The 17,409-nt window shown below is 36.6% G+C and overlaps 2 protein-coding genes and 1 pseudogene across 2 annotated transcripts; 1 reads left to right on the top strand and 2 right to left on the bottom strand.

The window, feature by feature from the left end:
* LOC126628235 (wall-associated receptor kinase 5-like) overlaps positions 1-1,154 on the bottom strand; it is a 28,530-nt pseudogene extending 27,376 nt beyond the window's left edge.
* A 518-nt stretch (positions 1,155-1,672) lies between these two features.
* LOC126628237 (ER lumen protein-retaining receptor-like) lies at positions 1,673-4,078 on the bottom strand. Its single transcript, XM_050297849.1, has 6 exons — positions 3,801-4,078; positions 2,845-3,110; positions 2,624-2,739; positions 2,445-2,518; positions 2,283-2,346; positions 1,673-2,049 (listed from the first exon to the last, which is right to left on the bottom strand). Exons 1-6 carry the CDS (start codon positions 3,889-3,891, stop codon positions 2,013-2,015), a joined length of 648 nt encoding a protein of 215 aa, XP_050153806.1. The 5' UTR covers positions 3,892-4,078; the 3' UTR covers positions 1,673-2,012.
* Positions 4,079-5,882: 1,804 nt separating this feature from the next.
* LOC126628723 (protein EXPORTIN 1A-like) lies at positions 5,883-17,359 on the top strand. Its single transcript, XM_050298506.1, has 32 exons — positions 5,883-6,347; positions 7,065-7,181; positions 7,595-7,687; positions 7,787-7,858; positions 8,069-8,176; positions 8,271-8,353; positions 8,515-8,653; positions 8,739-8,807; positions 8,937-9,014; positions 9,641-9,703; positions 9,787-9,831; positions 9,957-10,064; positions 10,165-10,263; positions 10,444-10,647; positions 11,057-11,116; positions 11,400-11,510; positions 11,674-11,771; positions 11,904-12,012; positions 12,237-12,302; positions 12,390-12,488; positions 13,392-13,472; positions 13,559-13,648; positions 14,084-14,169; positions 14,269-14,349; positions 14,429-14,611; positions 14,806-14,872; positions 15,566-15,676; positions 15,769-15,876; positions 15,953-16,090; positions 16,175-16,312; positions 16,390-16,494; positions 16,707-17,359. The coding sequence occupies exons 1-32, from the start codon at positions 6,249-6,251 to the stop codon at positions 16,827-16,829; spliced, it is 3,231 nt and encodes a 1,076-aa protein (XP_050154463.1). The 5' UTR covers positions 5,883-6,248; the 3' UTR covers positions 16,830-17,359.
* Positions 17,360-17,409: the final 50 nt, after the last annotated feature.

Raw genomic sequence — 17,409 nt, 5'->3', positions numbered from 1 at the left:
AGAGATGATATATATATAGTAAGTGTAGCATTTTTTTTAATGTTTTTGGAAGTATGCTAATTTTTAAGTTAATTTTGAATTCAATTTTTCAAAACAGTCATACCAAATAATCGTTCAAATTGCAAAACTCAAAAAATGTTTTTAAGTACAAAAGTTTTTATTCAAGTAAAATATCAAACAATCCATAAAGGTTTACATTTAATTTACAGGGAGCATAGCAATTATCAAGTAATAAACACTAAAGAGTAGAGAGGATTACGTACCTAAAGTGAGCTTTATCGGAAAGACACTGATGTGTGGAACTGGGATGTAACCTGTACCAGTTTTCCTATGGCAAATATATTCCTGGGTTTTGGTTGACAATGAAAAGCCACTTAAATCTTCGACTTTGTACAGAGTATTGGTTGTAGTTGAGATTTCAAACCATGAGCGACTGTTACTCTTACCGATACTCTTTTGAAGGCTAACATATGGACAACACAAGTCAGGCAACATACTCTCAACACGCCTTCTTATGTGTGACGTATTTTTAAGCTTAGCAAGTAAACAACCTAAATTGGGTGACATAGAGCACGTGTGCCCACTGGACTTCAAACGCGGGACAACCCTGCTCTGCTACTATAAAAAAAGTTGAAGTTCCGTCATAAAACCACTTGACAATATTAGAAGTAACCCAACTACTTATAAGTATATGCAAAATCCCTTCTTTTTCCGACATGACATTGATACTCTCATCAGATGCATCCATGTACGGGAGCGTGTATTGGAAGTACACGTTCTGTCGCGTGCTGGTGATGTTTGTTACTGTCAACGGAGGACAGATCAGCCTGGACTTGGATGCTGTGGCACCCAATCCCGTAACAAACCAGAAAATAAAAGTAGCCGCAACAGTTATGTTTCCAGTACTCACTGCCTCAGGCACCAGAGACTTAACATTGCCCTCCCCTTTGGGAGTGGAAGAATTGCAACAACCCATGCGTATGATTGTGAACTTGTTTGCAGTGTCGGAGATTGCATGCGGTGTGGCAGTCAAGTACTCGGTCTCAGAGGTAGTGTTGTGGGTGGCAGGACCAAAGCGCAACATAAATAGTGCTGCTCCAGTTTTAGTGGTGTTGCAGCTATTAGTAGAAACTTCGTTGTTTACACATACCTCAAGTTCACTTTTTCCCACTGAGAATCGTCTTGGATATGGTAGGATAAAAGAACATGATCCTTGGGAACTCGCAGACCAGTATTCGACCACAGAACATGATACTTTTCCTTTCTGGAAACGGGCTTGGCGTCGGCTTCTGATAATGCTGCCAACAAAAACAATGAAGGGAAAGCTAAAGTAAACCAACAGAGTTTGCGCATCCCTTCCATCTTAATTATCTTCCCTTCCTCAACTTATTCTCAACAGCAACGTGGTTGTAATTTGTAAGACTTATAACTTGACTTGGGATTAGCTCATTCCCAATTCTGATCAGCTCCTACCTAAAATTTTGGTTTATAGAACAACTTTGAGGGAACATCAATCTCATGTGTTTAACAAAATCAACCTGCCCTCCTTCTGCGCTCCTTCCTTTAACGCGGCATTGAATTTGAATCGCTGGTTTTTTAATTCGGAGGTCAATGGTTTAGAGTGACCAGAATACACTTGTTCCCTCTTGGTTTCTTGCTTGAAATATGGAGGTATATAATATGTTGATAGAGATCTGATATATCGTAACTGACGTATATGTTTCAACATTGTTATATTATACATATATACTGAGAAATATAATACACATTCCAAAATTGACAACCAAATAAAAATCTACTTTATTTACGATAAGGTGAGAGTGGTTCATTAAATTAGTAAATAATTAACAAGATCTTATCAGAATCTAATCGATTAATGTGGAGAAAATCCCCCAACAGTGACAGCAATGGTTAACTTTCGGCTCTGTATGTCCTCAAGTACGTATGCATAATACATTCCTCTTCTGTTGCCTTCCGGTGGGGTGGAAACTACACATGCAGCATGATCCACGTCAAGCGGGAAGCTTAAGCTCCTCGTGTTCCTTCCAGCTGAAGAAAAGCAGACCAGCTTGTTATTAGGATACAACAACATCTACCAAAGTTGATGATTCGGTATCATAATTTGTGTCAACATCGAATTAGTGTCATAATTTGTTACACCACAGCGTATGGAAATATGTTACAAGACCAAAGCCATTGCTCCGTATTCATATTTCTTGTTTCGACGCACAGTATGATACAAACTACTCTTATGGGGAGACGTGAGAGTTGAGTAAAGTTACCTCTTGATATAGTAGTAGAAAAAATCAGCATAAAGAGCAGTCTGAACTAGGCCTGAAATCCAAGCTGTGCGTTGGGCATTTTACAACAAATTAGTTATATCACTCTGGCTGAAAATGCACTAAATGATTATTAAGTGCAAGCTATATACAAAGAGAACTTACGTATCCAGCGAACTCTGTGGAGGTCTGTGAAGAAACGGTAAATCCAGTTGACAAGATATAAAGAACGATAAGCACTGCACAATGTTACCAAACAAAAATAACACCACAGATAATCACATGAGCAGAAATCCAAGAATAATGAGCAAATGCATTGATGACTCGGCGGAGTTGGAACATACCCGAGAAGGAAAACGTAATTTCCAGTTAAGTTGTCAATGTTTCTTGACCTCTGCAGTAATACCAACTGTGGTAAGATTGCCACAGCTTCAAGATATATTGAAAATGCCCACAGAACCTATTACAATAGATCAAGCTCTAATCAGACGGGTGTAAAAAGGAGCATCATCGTACAAAAGTGGTACCTTAAGGCAAAAGAAAGGGCAAGATAAATGCAATGTACCTCAATTACAGTAAAAGCGCGCGGAATCAGAAGAGCCAGCCCCAAGGATAAAAGTATGAGATAGTAATGTCTGAAAGTATCTTGATCCTTGTTGTAGGTTTGCTTCACTACTTTATGGTACCTCATGTGCCAGACCGTGGCAAAAGAAGTTCCGATAAATATGAGCTTCCCCAGAGTGTTATACACTGAGTAATACTTGACGATCAAGTCAAGGTATCGAGTAAGAAAGACCAACGCATAGAGTTCTTGAGTTTTGAGTGAAATTCCTGGTGCAAGTGAACTAGTATTAGACTTAAGAGAGGCATGGAACAGATCGAACATTCCATTTCTATAGAGGCATGGGAATAATTAGCTCTGCAAACGACCTATAATCTGTTGAAATCCCACATCGCCTAGAGAAAGAAAGAAGAGTTTAAATATCCTAACCCTACTCCAACTAAGACCGAGGCCGCTTGTGATAACTTAAAGGATTACAAAGGAATTCAGAAAATTAAGAAAGTTGAGTTTTGACATCAATGTTCCACGAGTGTTTGAAACTGATAAACCTTCTTTCCTCTATCAAATTAGTATTGAAAAGCTATATGTCCATCAGCATATGAAGAAGTTCAAACTTTCAAGCTAACGGATCCTCCATTGCAACTGAATAAGCATCATGAATGAACGATGTTAAAAATTAATTAATCAAAACATTTGCAAATTAGCACTAATTAAAACAATCACAAAGAGAATTGAACATTTCAAATGAGTAACGAAGTAGCGAGTCACCCTTCTAATTCTGAAAGCACAAATGTTTAAGAAACGAGAATCGATCAATTGGGGATTACAAGTTTCAGCAGTACATATCTTTAGTCCAAGTTTCATTACTTCATTCACAGCGGACAAGACACACAACACAATGCATGCTAAATGCCAATCACTAACTCTCAGCTAAAATATACATTTGAACATTTTGATACCTGCACAAGATTTGGTGGAGCGGATCTTAAGGAACAGGACCAATATGCTGAACAAGTGGGTTACGTCTCCAGCCAACCTAAACAGATTCATGGCTTCTTCTCTAACTCGAAACTCTCCGTTTCGTTTCGGATTTCGTTGCTTCTTTCTTGCTCCTTTCCTTGTTGGGTTTCGTTTTCCTTCAGCAGAGCAGAAATGTTATCGGACTTTCAATACCAACAATGTAAGAATTTTTTCCCCTGTTTGTCTAAGATTGGCCATTGACTTTTCCCCCAGGTCTTTGAAAATGGCCAAAAAAGACAAAAACACATACCGTATACTTCGTCTGATCTTCCTCCCTTTAACTGTCATTCTTCCCTTAACTACTTATTGTGAGAAGGGCTGGTAGGGAAGTGCATTACATGCACACGTATTTGGGTTTGGGCCCCAAATTCGGCACAATATTTTCTCATTTCGTTTATTCTTTTTAAGTACAGACACAGTTCAGTTTGACAACGTTCTGAGGTTGAAGTTTGAATCGAACACGCTGGTTTTGTAAGATGGTATTATAAACGTGTTTAAACATGTTAATAAGTGCTTATATAAATAGTGCTTGTACAAGTCATAGGCATCTTCAAGTTTTCGACGTGGCTAGAAAATCATGTTCACTGGTAGAAGTAGAAAGCGATTCACTCCAATCTCAAACAGGCCCGTAATTTTAAGAACACAAGTCGTAGCTGACAATCGGGCTAAAATCTCATGAAGCCCAAGTAATAAATCACTACTTTCAAAAGCCCAAAAGTGTCAGCCCGAGTTAAAGTGCCGGCAATCGGTGCCAACTCGGATCTAATAATATTCGAGCAGATTCTCGAGGCTTAACCCAGATCAGATATCCCTTCCAACCTTCAAACAGAAATTGTAAAAAGAAAAAAACAAAAAGAAAATTCCTTCTTTCCACCCTGTAAAAAGAAGTTCAAACCCAATTAAAAAATGAGTGGGCCGATCACAGAGTGACAACACGGGCAGCTTCAACTATAGCGTCACGGTCACGCACACCGGCCCCACCCTTTACTTTTTATTGTATTTTTAAATTCATCCGCTATAATAAAAATATTATTTGATAAATAAGCGAACAAAAAATTACAATATTACATCGTTATGTATAATTTCTTACATGATTATGTGTTATGTTATCAGTTACAAACACAGTGACGCGCTTAGGCCTGGTTTGGTATTAAAGTGATTCTGAAAAAAGATAGTATAAACAAAAGTTGGGAGTTTTTTTGTGTTTGGTAAACATTCAGCTTCAATTTTTTTCACAATTTTGGGTGAAAAAAGCAAAAAACAAGAAGCTGCAAAACCCAACTTTGAAAAATCAGTTTTTTTCACATCTGTTTTATATAAAAGTTTACTAAACACTATAATACTGTTTTTTTTTTCAAAAGCATTTTTACAAAAAAATTTACTAAACATTCTACAGCTTTATTTCACAGCCGCTTATTCTCACAGCACAGCAGAAACAGTTTTTTTTCAAAGCACAGTAATACCAAATCAACCCTTAGTATATATAAATCTATACCTGTATTTGGCTCCATCTTCTTTTTCTCGTTATGGGTAGAAACTTATGTGACACGTCACTTGTCTGCTAACACACATACATTTAGGTGTCATATCCCCATTTTTTCATGAGAAAAACTTAAGTAAGAAAATCTTGATCACGTTAACCGTAAAACATTTTTTAAAAAGTATGAAGACTCTTGTATTTGATCTTATTCTACACGACTTAACGTTTATCATTCTCTTTTTTAGAGCTATCCTAAAAAAAGCAACTGTATTAAAAATTCAAATCCATTTTGTTGGACTCCAATATCAAATATCAGAGGTTCGTTTTTTGTGAGTCGTGAGCGGACGAATAACCTGAAACGAAAGCCAATCACAAGAATTTGTTATATTCACCATATTCTTAGGCCCCCTCAAACGAACTTTTACTTTTGGTCACGCACGCACCAACAACATTTATACACCCGCGCACACACAAACAAAACCCAAAAAAACAAGAAGAGAAACCCAAAATTCAAAACCCCCCACCCTATTCTACTCTACAATTACAAACGCAACCCAACTCGCTACTCGCTCGATCAGTCGCCCGCTCTCTCGCTCTCTGGCTCTCGTACGCTCCTCGTCATTCTACTTCTCTCTCTACTGCTTCATTTTCAAGCTGTCTTTATTTCCCTCCCCCTTCTCTCTCTCTCTCTCTCTCCTCTTTCCTCTAATTAATTTATAAATAAATACCCACACACCCTTTCGCTGCTTCCTCGGCACTATTCTCTTTCCTTCTCTCTCCTAGGGTTTGGGTGGTTTCAGGTGTCTGTGTTTCGTCGTCTCCACACCAGCTATCGCCCTCTAGGGTTTATCGGTTTGGGTCTCTACGATCGTCCTTCCTATCTTTCTCTCTTGCTCACTCAGTGGCTATGGCGGCTGAGAAGCTAAGGGACTTGAGCCAGCCGATTGACGTTGGCTTGCTCGATGCCACCGTCGTCGCCTTCTACGGCACCGGATCTAAGGAGGAGGTGAGCGATTGCTGCTTCTTTCTCTCTTTACTTTCTGTTTGTTTTCCGACCAAGTGTGCCCAATTTGCTACTGCAATCGGGGTTTTTGTGCCCGAGGGTTTAAGCTTTCTGTTTGGGTTCTTAGAGGTTGAGGGGAAATTGAAGCTCTCAGCCCTAGGGTTTAACACTTGAAAACCTTCATTTGGCGGAGTTTTTACGTTTGAGCGTTTGATGGATTACTGGACATTAGCTATCTGCCTATTTTTGGGTTGTTTGGTTCCGTGGGTTTGGAAGAGAGATATTTTAATGGTTGCATTGGTAATCGGTTTCAGTGTAAAATTTGGAATAATCAATCTTTCATCCTCAACACTTCCGGAACTAAACATACCGTGATTGAGTAATGATGGTGAACTGGTTATTTTGTGACTGCAGTACATTTTCTGTTCGAAAAAATATGAATGCATTGCAATGTTTATTGAATACTTAATACCAGGATTTCTCTTTGTTTAGACGAACTAGGTTTACGAAAACATTTCAGCTTCCCTTACCAAAACGATTAACAAATAAAATGAGTAATGCTTTATGGATTCACTTGTAGCCTCATTATTAGTATTCATATGGTATTTGAATAACGGAGGTGTTGGTAAATTATATGCTTAACTTGTAATTTTGTGGCCCTTAGTTCTCCAAGTATTTTATGTTCTAAGAGTAATTTTGCTCCATGTGTTGACAATACAGAGGACAGCTGCAGACCAGATATTGAGGGACTTGCAAAACAATCCCGATATGTGGCTCCAAGTTGTGCACATTTTACAGAGCGCAAAGAACCTAAACACCAAGTTCTTTGCCCTGCAGGTCAGTTGTGTTGCATAACAATCTATGACCAGTGCATTTACTTTTTGTCTAACAAGGCCACTGTCAGATGCCCAGATGGTCCTTGCAGTAGGGCAGCAAGGCTGAAGCAGGCTTCAGACGGGCCTTTCAAAAATAGCCAAAAATAGAATGCCTTTATGTGGGTACAACAACAACAATAATAATCAAGTTGACTGCTTAGGTGTAGATTTTGTTTTTTTTTTGTTAAACAAGGCATCAGATAAAGTCTACATAATGCTTATACCATCTAATCTTGTTGCATGTTCATTAGCTTTCTCATGGTTTGGTGCTTTGGAAAAAATTCTATACAGGTTTTCATTACAACCTGTATAAATCTTTCTGTTCGTATTTTAAGGTGCTGATATTATGAGGGTTTTCTTTGCATCCACATTCAGGTCCTAGAAGGGGTTATCAAGTATAGGTGGAATGCATTGCCTGTTGAACAGCGAGACGGAATGAAAAATTATATTTCTGATGTCATTGTACAGGTATGAATCAGGCAGTAAATATATGAGGATTGCAAGTTTTGCTTGTTTAGATAGTCATGTAGTAAATTTCCTTTCTTACCTTTGGTTCCTATTGTGAAGCTATCAAGTAATGAGGCCTCTTTTCGAATGGAAAGACTTTATGTCAGCAAACTCAATATTATACTCGTTCAGGTATTTCCTTGTTTCTCTCCCATTAGGATTATTGCATTTGTTGATTTTTTTTGGTTAGTTTGTTGTATCAAGCACTTTGTTTTCTTTCCCGTTTGTCTGTTGTCTTTTTCTATTTGATAGTTTCTGAAATTTACTTGTTATATTCAAATCTGTAATTGCTTGCTTTGGATATGTTTGTGATGTAATATATCGACATTACTCCATTTACAGATTTTGAAGCATGATTGGCCCACTAAATGGCGAAGCTTTATTCCAGATCTTGTATCAGCAGCTAAAACTAGTGAAACCATTTGCGAGAATTGTATGGCCATATTGAAGGTAAGTGTTTTTAATGTTGAATGTTAAAGATTGAAATCCAATTGATTATGGCTTCATTGGGTCGGTACTAATTGCTTAAATGTGTTACGTTCAGCTCCTAAGTGAAGAGGTTTTTGATTTCTCAAGGGGGGAAATGACACAGTTAAAGATTAAAGAGCTTAAACAATCATTGAACAGGTAATTGGCTGCTCAATTTGGTATCTTTGTTCTTAATTGGGTGGGGGTGTCAATTTATTCTGTTTCTGACATGCCATACTTTTACTTGTCGATTTATTGGGTGTGTTTAATGTGTTTATTTACTCTCTATTGTGTTTGATATTCTTTTTTCATTTTTGCAGTGAGTTTCAACTCATTCATGAGTTGTGCTTATATGTACTATCAGCCTCTCAACGAACCGAGCTGATACGTGCAACATTATCCACACTGCATGCTTTCCTTTCATGGATTCCCCTGGGATATATTTTCGAGTCCCCTTTGGTGCGTATAACACTGTTGTGTGGTTCTTGATTACCCTTCCAAATGATTTATCCTTATCTTTCTATATTGTGTCTGTATTTTACAGCTTGAAACCCTTCTGAAGTTTTTTCCCATGCCTTTATATCGGAATCTTGCCCTTCAATGTCTAACGGAGGTACATTGTTGTTCCATTTCTATTAAGCAATTATGTGTTTGTTGCACGTATGCAAAAAGCAACGAGGAGATCGTGTGATATTGCTGCTTCCAATTATTTAGTATTTATATCTGCTATTTTGGTTTTCAGGTTGCAGCACTTAGTTTCGGTGAATTCTATAATGCACAATATGTTAAGATGTACAATATATTCATGGTGCAGTTACAGGTGTGAAAATATATCAGTTTTCTTTTGTATTCTTAGTTCTTACACCTAGTTTTAGCTCCACATTCAGTGTTTAATGTGTAGTTATGAATACATGGAATGAGAAAAATACATTTAAGAAACACACGTCTAATTTGATAAGTTTATTGTAAAAAAAATGGTTAAAGTTTCAGCCAAATATGAAAGTGGCAAGTTTATTAACTTGGTTTGCTGATTTATAATTTAGTATCTAGTTTATGGGTTTAAAGTACTTAAAGAAGCATTCAATTTTTAATCATTTTATAGGGAATTGTTATTGGCACTCCCAAAATCTAATTTTGGACTCCAAACTTTCTATGTTTAGAAAGAAAAATACTCTTATGGGGAGTGCACAATTGGATTTTTGGGGTGCCAATAATAGTTCCCTTTTTATTAGATTTCTAATGTTTTGAAGAAAAGGACCAATAATTGAAAACTATAAAGGCATAAGGATTGCTGGAGTATGTTTACTCACATAAATTGTGCATAATTTTAATGGACATATCCTTGGGCAAATTTTCTGATTCGTTTACTCTTGCAATATAATTTGACTTTCATCATTTTCTTATTCTTTCCTTAATGCTTTTGAATTTTTTTAATGAAACAATTAGACTATTCTCCCATCCACCACAAACATCCCTGAAGCTTATGCAAATGGATCTGGCGAGGAACAGGTACAATTTATCTAATGATTGTGGGCTTCCCTATTGTTCGTGTTTGTGTATTGAACTAGTTTCTTATGGTGTTGTTTTGTTAGGCATTCATTCAGAACTTGGCACTGTTTCTCACTTCGTTTTACAAGGCAAGTTTCTTCTCTTTCAGATGAATATGTTGATGTACTGCCTTGCCTTCACGAGCTTTATATTAATCCTTAAGCATCTGTTGAGGAGTGAAGACATTGCTGATTGTCTACTTATATTTTTGCAGTCGCATATTCGTGTTCTTGAAACCACACCAGAGACTATAGCTGCATTGCTGATGGGTCTTGAATATCTTGTAAACATCTCCTATGTGGATGACACCGAAGTTTTTAAGGTATGATTAATTGTGACTTGTTCTCTCTCTCTCTCTCTCTCTCCCCCCTCCTTGAACAGATGATTTTAAGATTTGACTTGGACTTCGTTGTTTCAATCAGGTTTGCTTAGACTATTGGAATGCCTTGGTTTTGGAACTGTTTGAGGCAAATCATAATCTGGATAACCCTGCAGTATCTGCCAATATGATGGGGTTGCAGGTATTCGAATACTTCCATATGTATACTATTTGTTGCTTTGAGTTTCCGTTTTATACCTACATTAGTGTATTCTAGTTCACTTGCAAATTTGTCCTTTTTTTTTTATTTTTTATGTTGTACTTTGTAGATTTCCTTTTAATTCCATTGCAAGAATAACCTGTGTCATACATCGATATGCAGATGAATTTGCTTCCTAGTATGGTTGATGGCCTTGGCTCACAACTTTTGCAAAGGCGGCAAATATATGTTGGTATTATGTCAAAGTTGAGGTTGCTCATGATCTGTCGTATGGCTAAGCCAGAAGAGGTTCTCATTGTTGAAGATGAGAACGGGAACATTGTTCGTGAGACCTTGAAGGACAATGATGTTCTAGTTCAATATAAGGTGATAAATCTTGTATAGCTGATATATTTATAACTTTCTAAGCTATCAAGTTCATGTTAATCTTTTCTTGTAATGAAAATATGGGTGCTAGTCTCTTCTAGATGAAGTTTATTTGGCATTTCTGTATATGAAGAAATAATATAAAATTTGTTGACAAGGTGGGGGATTCTAAAGAATTGGAGGTGTCATTGTCAAAACATTGTAGGGGTGTTCCTGTCATTTTGAGTCGGTGTGATATAGTGGGCGTTTTAGCTTAGTGTATTTGATATGATTTGATTTTGGCACAAACTCAGTTTCTATGATATGCTTCTTTGTCTGAATAATAGAAAATTATTGAATTATTTATGGTTTTCTCCCTTCAGTTTTTTCATATTTTGTTCTGATATTGTTATTGTTCATGATCTTGCAGATCATGAGGGAGACACTGATATATTTGTCACACCTTGACCACGACGACACCGAGAAGCAGGTAAAGGGTAGTTTTTCTTTGAAGTAAAATTAAACAATAACCATGCTTCATTCTACTTGCTGATTCCTTTGACGCATAACCCTGCAAGATGATGCTTTTAGCATTATGTTATCTTGCCTAGATAATTTTTCATATAATTTGAAATAATCATCTTTCATATGTGATCTATAACTCATCATGCACCGAGAATATTCCTTTTAGTATAATCTCTGTTGTGGGGACTAATTTTTCCTATTTTGTATTTCTATCTAATATTTCTCTTTCCACTGACATTTGGAAACAGATGCTAAAGAAATTAAACAAACAACTGACTGGTGAGGATTGGGCATGGAACAACTTAAACACATTATGCTGGGCAATAGGGTCTATATCTGGTTCCATGATGGAAGAACAGGTATGCTTTGTCTTTAATCATTTTTATTATTTGAAGAATTGACTGAAGGATTTTTTAAATTTAAAATTTTTTTTTTTATGATGATTTCATTATGTCTTAGGCTTTTTATACCGTTATTGTCTCAAAATGTGGTTTGATGCTTCTTACCCTTTGCTCTTCGCAGGAAAATAGATTTTTGGTGATGGTCATTCGCGACCTGCTGAACTTGTGTGAAATCATAAAGGGGAAAGATAATAAAGCAGTTATTGCAAGCAACATCATGTAAGTATTTGTGGTCCTACCAGTTTTTTTCAGCTTAAGCTAAAGGTTTCACTTGCCTAAATGTATTACCAATAGGTTTCAATGACCTGTATTTTTATAGTATAATAAAGTGAAGCTTTGCTTGGTTTTCAGGTATGTTGTCGGACAGTACCCAAGGTTCTTAAGAGCTCATTGGAAGTTCTTAAAGACTGTTGTGAATAAGTTGTTTGAGTTTATGCATGAAACGCATCCTGGAGTTCAGGTGATTTTTTTATAATCATGTTTAAGGTTGCTTTTAAAATTTTAAACTTAAAATGTACATGTTAACTGTTGCAAAGTTTTTTATTGCTAGTGTTATTTAAGTATTTATGATAATCTGGGACTATCTTTTTTATTGGGGTGGTCTGGTTTGGTCCTGGGTGTTCAGTTATATGCACATGTTTTATTAATATCAGTCTTCTATAACTGTTGTTGCATTTGTTTCAGGACATGGCCTGCGACACATTCTTGAAAATTGTTCAAAAGTGCAAGCGTAAATTTGTTATTGTACAGGTGTTTTCTCTTATAAGTTGGCATTAGAATCGTCCTTGTCATAGATGTTGAGATTGTTTTCTAATTGACTGCTTCTGTGATTTTTAGGTTGGAGAAAATGAACCATTTGTTTCTGAACTCCTGACAAGCCTGCCGAGTACTGTTGGCGATCTTCAACCTCACCAGATTCATACTTTCTATGAAGCTGTATGTCTTTCTTATGTTCCTTTTTCTACATAGTTAGACCAATGCCAATGGTTGGGGTTAAAACCTAAATATTTAGCCCAGACAATTTAGGTTCTAATCCAAAATAGTTTTTCTCCTTCAGTGGTTTTGTCTTAAAATTTTAGCCTGAAATTATTAAAGAATGATTTTAGGCTAATTTATTTTTGGTAACTTTTTTAAAAATAAAATATATGTAGATTTTCCTAATTTGTTTTTTTGAACATTTTAACCTTAAAATATTTAAATTCCGATAAATAATGAAAAAACACTAAACCTACCTCATTCTTACACATATGCACCACATGAAAGAACATGGAAAACCACAACCTAGTCCATTCTTAAACACAAACACATAGGTGGGTAGAAAGAAAAAAAGGAAGAACTGTATGACGAAAGTGAATTTTGTGTCGATGTTTGAACAAATACATATACTTATAGAGTCTTTGGATGAATTTTGATTTAAATAATTTCTTTTAATTGTTTTAGCCAAAATTTGGGTTGGTTGATCTTCTTTTTACCGATAGATTTGCTCATATTCGATTTCAACAGTTAGATTTAATGTATTTATAGATTTGAATTTTTTATTTTTTTTAAATTGAACCAATGGTCCAACCACGTGGGCTGTCCCATAAAAAAAAATAGGAGTTGGTCTTTCCGCAAGCCGACAACATCTGGGTCCCAGCGCTGAGTCCAGCCACTAACCTTGGTTCATTTTCTGGGCTCAATTTGGCCCAAAAATAAGTTTCAACCCAAAACCTTTTTAGCCCAATGATTGGAGAAGCTTTGGGCAAGTTTAAAACCTAAATTTTGAGTTTTAACCCAACCATTTGAGTTGGTCTTATACATAAAAATTTGTTATAAACAATTGCCTTTTGGTTATCTTAGGTTGGTCATATGATTCAAGCAGAGTCTGATCCCAAGAAGAGAGAAGAATATCTACAGAGATTGATGGGTCTCCCAAATCAGGTATATTTCGATATATGTGCAATGTGCATGACTACTTGCAAGTGCTCAAAATAGCTTGTTGCTTATTATATTAGCTTGTTCACCAGAAATGGGCCGAGATTATAGGGCAAGCACGCCTAAGTGTTGATTTCCTGAAGGATCAGGAGGTAATTCGGACTGTGCTTAATATATTACAGGTATGATTTTCAAATTTTGTTACTTAGGTATTCTGTAGTCGACCATATCATGGATCATGGAGATATTATTGATGTAGCTTTATTGTATCTTGTTTTCTCTGTTCTTTTTCTTACTGTTCTGTTGTCAGTTGAACTTGTTTATGTTAGATTGTGCAGTTTCTGTTAGGTGAGCTGTTGTTTTTGTAGCAGCATCTTTCTGTGAACTTTACTGCATCCAAAGTGGCCCCTTATATATGTCGACCTTTTATTCTTTCCTTTACGTACTTGGTGAATCCTTTACTTCTATTTTGCAAGGATTGTTCATCCTTTTGTGTCATATCAATATAAAATGTGATTGTTCTTGTGGCTGTAGCCACTTTTGATTATATTTTAGTCTGTTGTTTTGCTTTTGAAAGGATTGTGAGTACCGGGTGTGATTCTGTTGTTGATTTGCAGACAAATACTAGCGTTGCGAGCTCCCTTGGAACGTTTTTCCTGTCTCAGATCTCAATGATATTTCTGGACATGCTTAATGTGTACAGGTATGACCAATGTTTTCAGGCGTCGAAAGATTTTCGGATGTTTAATTTGGTTTCTTTTTAACTAATATAGTTATGCATGGCACTATTTATTTTGTACAGGATGTACAGTGAGCTTGTATCTAGTAACATTGCAGAAGGGGGTCCCTATGCTTCCAAAACATCCTATGTGAAACTTCTTCGGTGGGACCTTTTGTACAAATTTCTTTTCAGTTTAACAATTAAACCTCAAATACCATGTTTTGATTTAGTCCTCCAACAGGTCGGTGAAGAGGGAGACTCTCAAGTTGATTGAGACATTCTTGGACAAGGCAGAAGACCAACCACACATAGGAAAACAAATTGTGCCTCCCATGTTGGATCCGGTCCTAGGTGACTATGCCAGGAATTTGCCTGATGCTAGAGAGTCGGAGGTTTTGTCACTTTTTGCCACTATCATAAATAAGTATGTTATCTTTCTTTCATTATCTTGTCTTTTTTGCTTTGATTACAACTAGATATGATAGTATCTTGCTAAAAACCACAGCCAACTAAAAGGACCAGTAAGCTGCTGCCTGCATTTTTCTTCTGGCTAAAGAATTTGCTATTTGTTTTCTTTAGTGTCTTCCAGTGCCTTATATTTGTACCCCTTGCCTTTAGGTACAAGGGTGCAATGATAGATGATGTGCCAAGAATATTTGAAGCTGTTTTCCAGTGCACATTGGAGGTAAGAATGTGGCCCATTCAGCAATGGTCCTGAACAATTGTGATTTTTTTATTAATATTCGAAGCAATATCAATAATACTGCCACACATTTAGATGCCACACGCGTCTACTCCCTATATACATGTTGTATGAATGTATGTATGTATTTTTGCCAAAACATTTGAAAGTCTGGTCATGTGCCATCCTGTATAAAATTTTAGAAGTAGCGTATCAAATTATGTGTTCATTTTTTGGAGTTGATGTGATCATCAAGTAGCATAAATCAGTTAATTTGGTTTCTACTTCCATAACAGTCGCACTACATTTCTGGCTGAACATTTTACTATATATCCAAGTTCTTTTTCGATATCCCTTTCTCCATAAGCATTGGTGAAGAGGATAGATCTGTTGGTGATATGTTTATTTGCATATCCTCTGATACCAAATAGCGTTTGGAGTGATGGCTAAATCTTAAATTCATTAAATATGATTTGGCTAAACATGTTAGTATTCTTACCAAGTCCTTTTTCGGCATCCCCTTCTCCATAATGCATTGCTGAAGAGGGATTTTAGCATCTTGGTGTTGGTGTTATGTCTATGTTGCATCCTCTGAGGTCTGATGCCAAAGAACCTCTGGAGTGACAGCTAAAATTTTGAAAATTCGATTTGTACCTTAGTTGTTTTCTTACATATCTTTATTCTGTGCCCTTGCAGATGATCACCAAAAATTTTGAAGATTACCCAGAGCATCGATTGAAGTTCTTTTCTTTGCTTCGTGCCATTGCTGCACACTGCTTTGCTGCATTGATTCGATTATCGAGTCCGGTATGTGCACTTGTCTGTCTGCCATTACTGTCTATGTCAGCTGGTTATGAAGGATTGGCTTCTGTTATAATTAAATTTTTTGTATACTTCAGCAACTGAAGCTTGTCATGGATTCAATTATATGGGCGTTTCGGCACACTGAAAGAAATATTGCTGAAACTGGGCTGAACCTGTTGTTGGAAATGCTGAGAAACTTTCAGGTGTGATATCGTGCATTTTTTCATTAGCCATGTTGTAATGCCATTTAAGCTCACACTGTCTTGGTTGATTTGACAGAATTCAGAGTTCTGCAATCAGTTTTACCGTACATACTTTCTGACAATTGAGCAAGAAATATTTGCTGTCTTGACTGATACATTTCATAAGCCTGGGTTCAAGTTGCATGTCTTGGTTCTCCAACATTTGTTTAGCCTGGTAATGTATCTTGTCATACCTTCAAGTTCTTTCCTTGATTCATAAGCTTACATAAATTAAAAGTTACATATTTACTGTTTACAGGTGGGAAGTAATCTGTTGAAGGAGCCTTTATGGGATGTTGCAGCTGTTCCTTATCAATATCCTAATAATGGAATGTTTGTTCGTGAATATACAATAAAGCTTTTGAGTACTTCATTCCCGAATATGACTGGGGCGGAGGTATATAACTATGAATACTATTATGTTTATGTCTCTTTTTTTCTAGGTATATCACTTACCTGAAGGTTTTTTTACAGGTTGCTCAATTTGTGAATGGACTATTTGAATCAACGGCTGACATACCCACTTTTAAAAATCACATCCGAGACTTCCTAGTGCAATCCAAAGAATTTTCAGCACAGGTAGGATACCAGAAGCATCAGTTGTTTGGACTCCCAAATTAACAGAGATGTGCATTTTATTATTAGTTTCCCATTCAGTCAAGGAAGATTAGATATTCATCTACGTTGACTAGTTTTTAATGTTGATGTTAAATGTTGCATCTTCCATTCTCGTAGTCTTTTGCTGGGATGAGGCTAATATGGATGTTAAACGGTATGTTGTGATTGTGCAGGACAACAAAGATCTTTATGCAGAGGAGGCTGCTGCTCAGAGAGAGAGAGACCGGCAACGAATGCTTTCTATTCCTGGGCTTATTGCCCCCAATGAGATACAGGACGAAATGGTTGATTCCTAGGCGGCTGATTTTAATGATGAAGCTAATTTCATGGACAATAGATGGAGATGCAAATGGATTCAATCCTCGGAATCTTTCAAATGCAAGTACGGCATTTTTTTTCCCCTAATTAGTTTCCATTTTGTTTCTTAGTTCAAAATTAGTTTAGATCACGAAGGCGCCCGTAGAGTGGTGTTTGCACTCTGTTGCCTTTTAAGTCTATTGGGATGGCTGTAGAGTATTTTTGGTGCTGATTTAGGGAGGGAGATAATGAGGAGTGTTTTGCTGGATCAAAATTAATCATGTGTAGTTTGAACTCGCCAGGCGGGGTAACATTTATGTTATTTGTCATAGGTGTAATATATACTACCCACGCTTGGTTGCGCACAAGTACCTCATATTATATTTGTTTTGTTTCGGTTCTCAATAGAACGTGGTTGTCCCGTTGATTTCATGAGGTTTAGGGTGCAGATTTTTTTGTTTCCTGTCAAGAGTTGTGTGAATTCTGTAATTTGATTGTGCTTAATATATGTTTCTATTTCATTTAGAAATCCTCTCCCAAGTCTTTGTTGGGTTCATCAGTTATGTATGTGATGTCTCT

This window comes from Malus sylvestris, chromosome 7 (assembly GCF_916048215.2).
Source record: "Malus sylvestris chromosome 7, drMalSylv7.2, whole genome shotgun sequence".
Taxonomy (NCBI): domain Eukaryota; kingdom Viridiplantae; phylum Streptophyta; class Magnoliopsida; order Rosales; family Rosaceae; genus Malus; species Malus sylvestris.
Note: the sequence above shows the minus strand (reverse complement) of the source record. Positions and strands in the feature narration are given on the sequence as shown.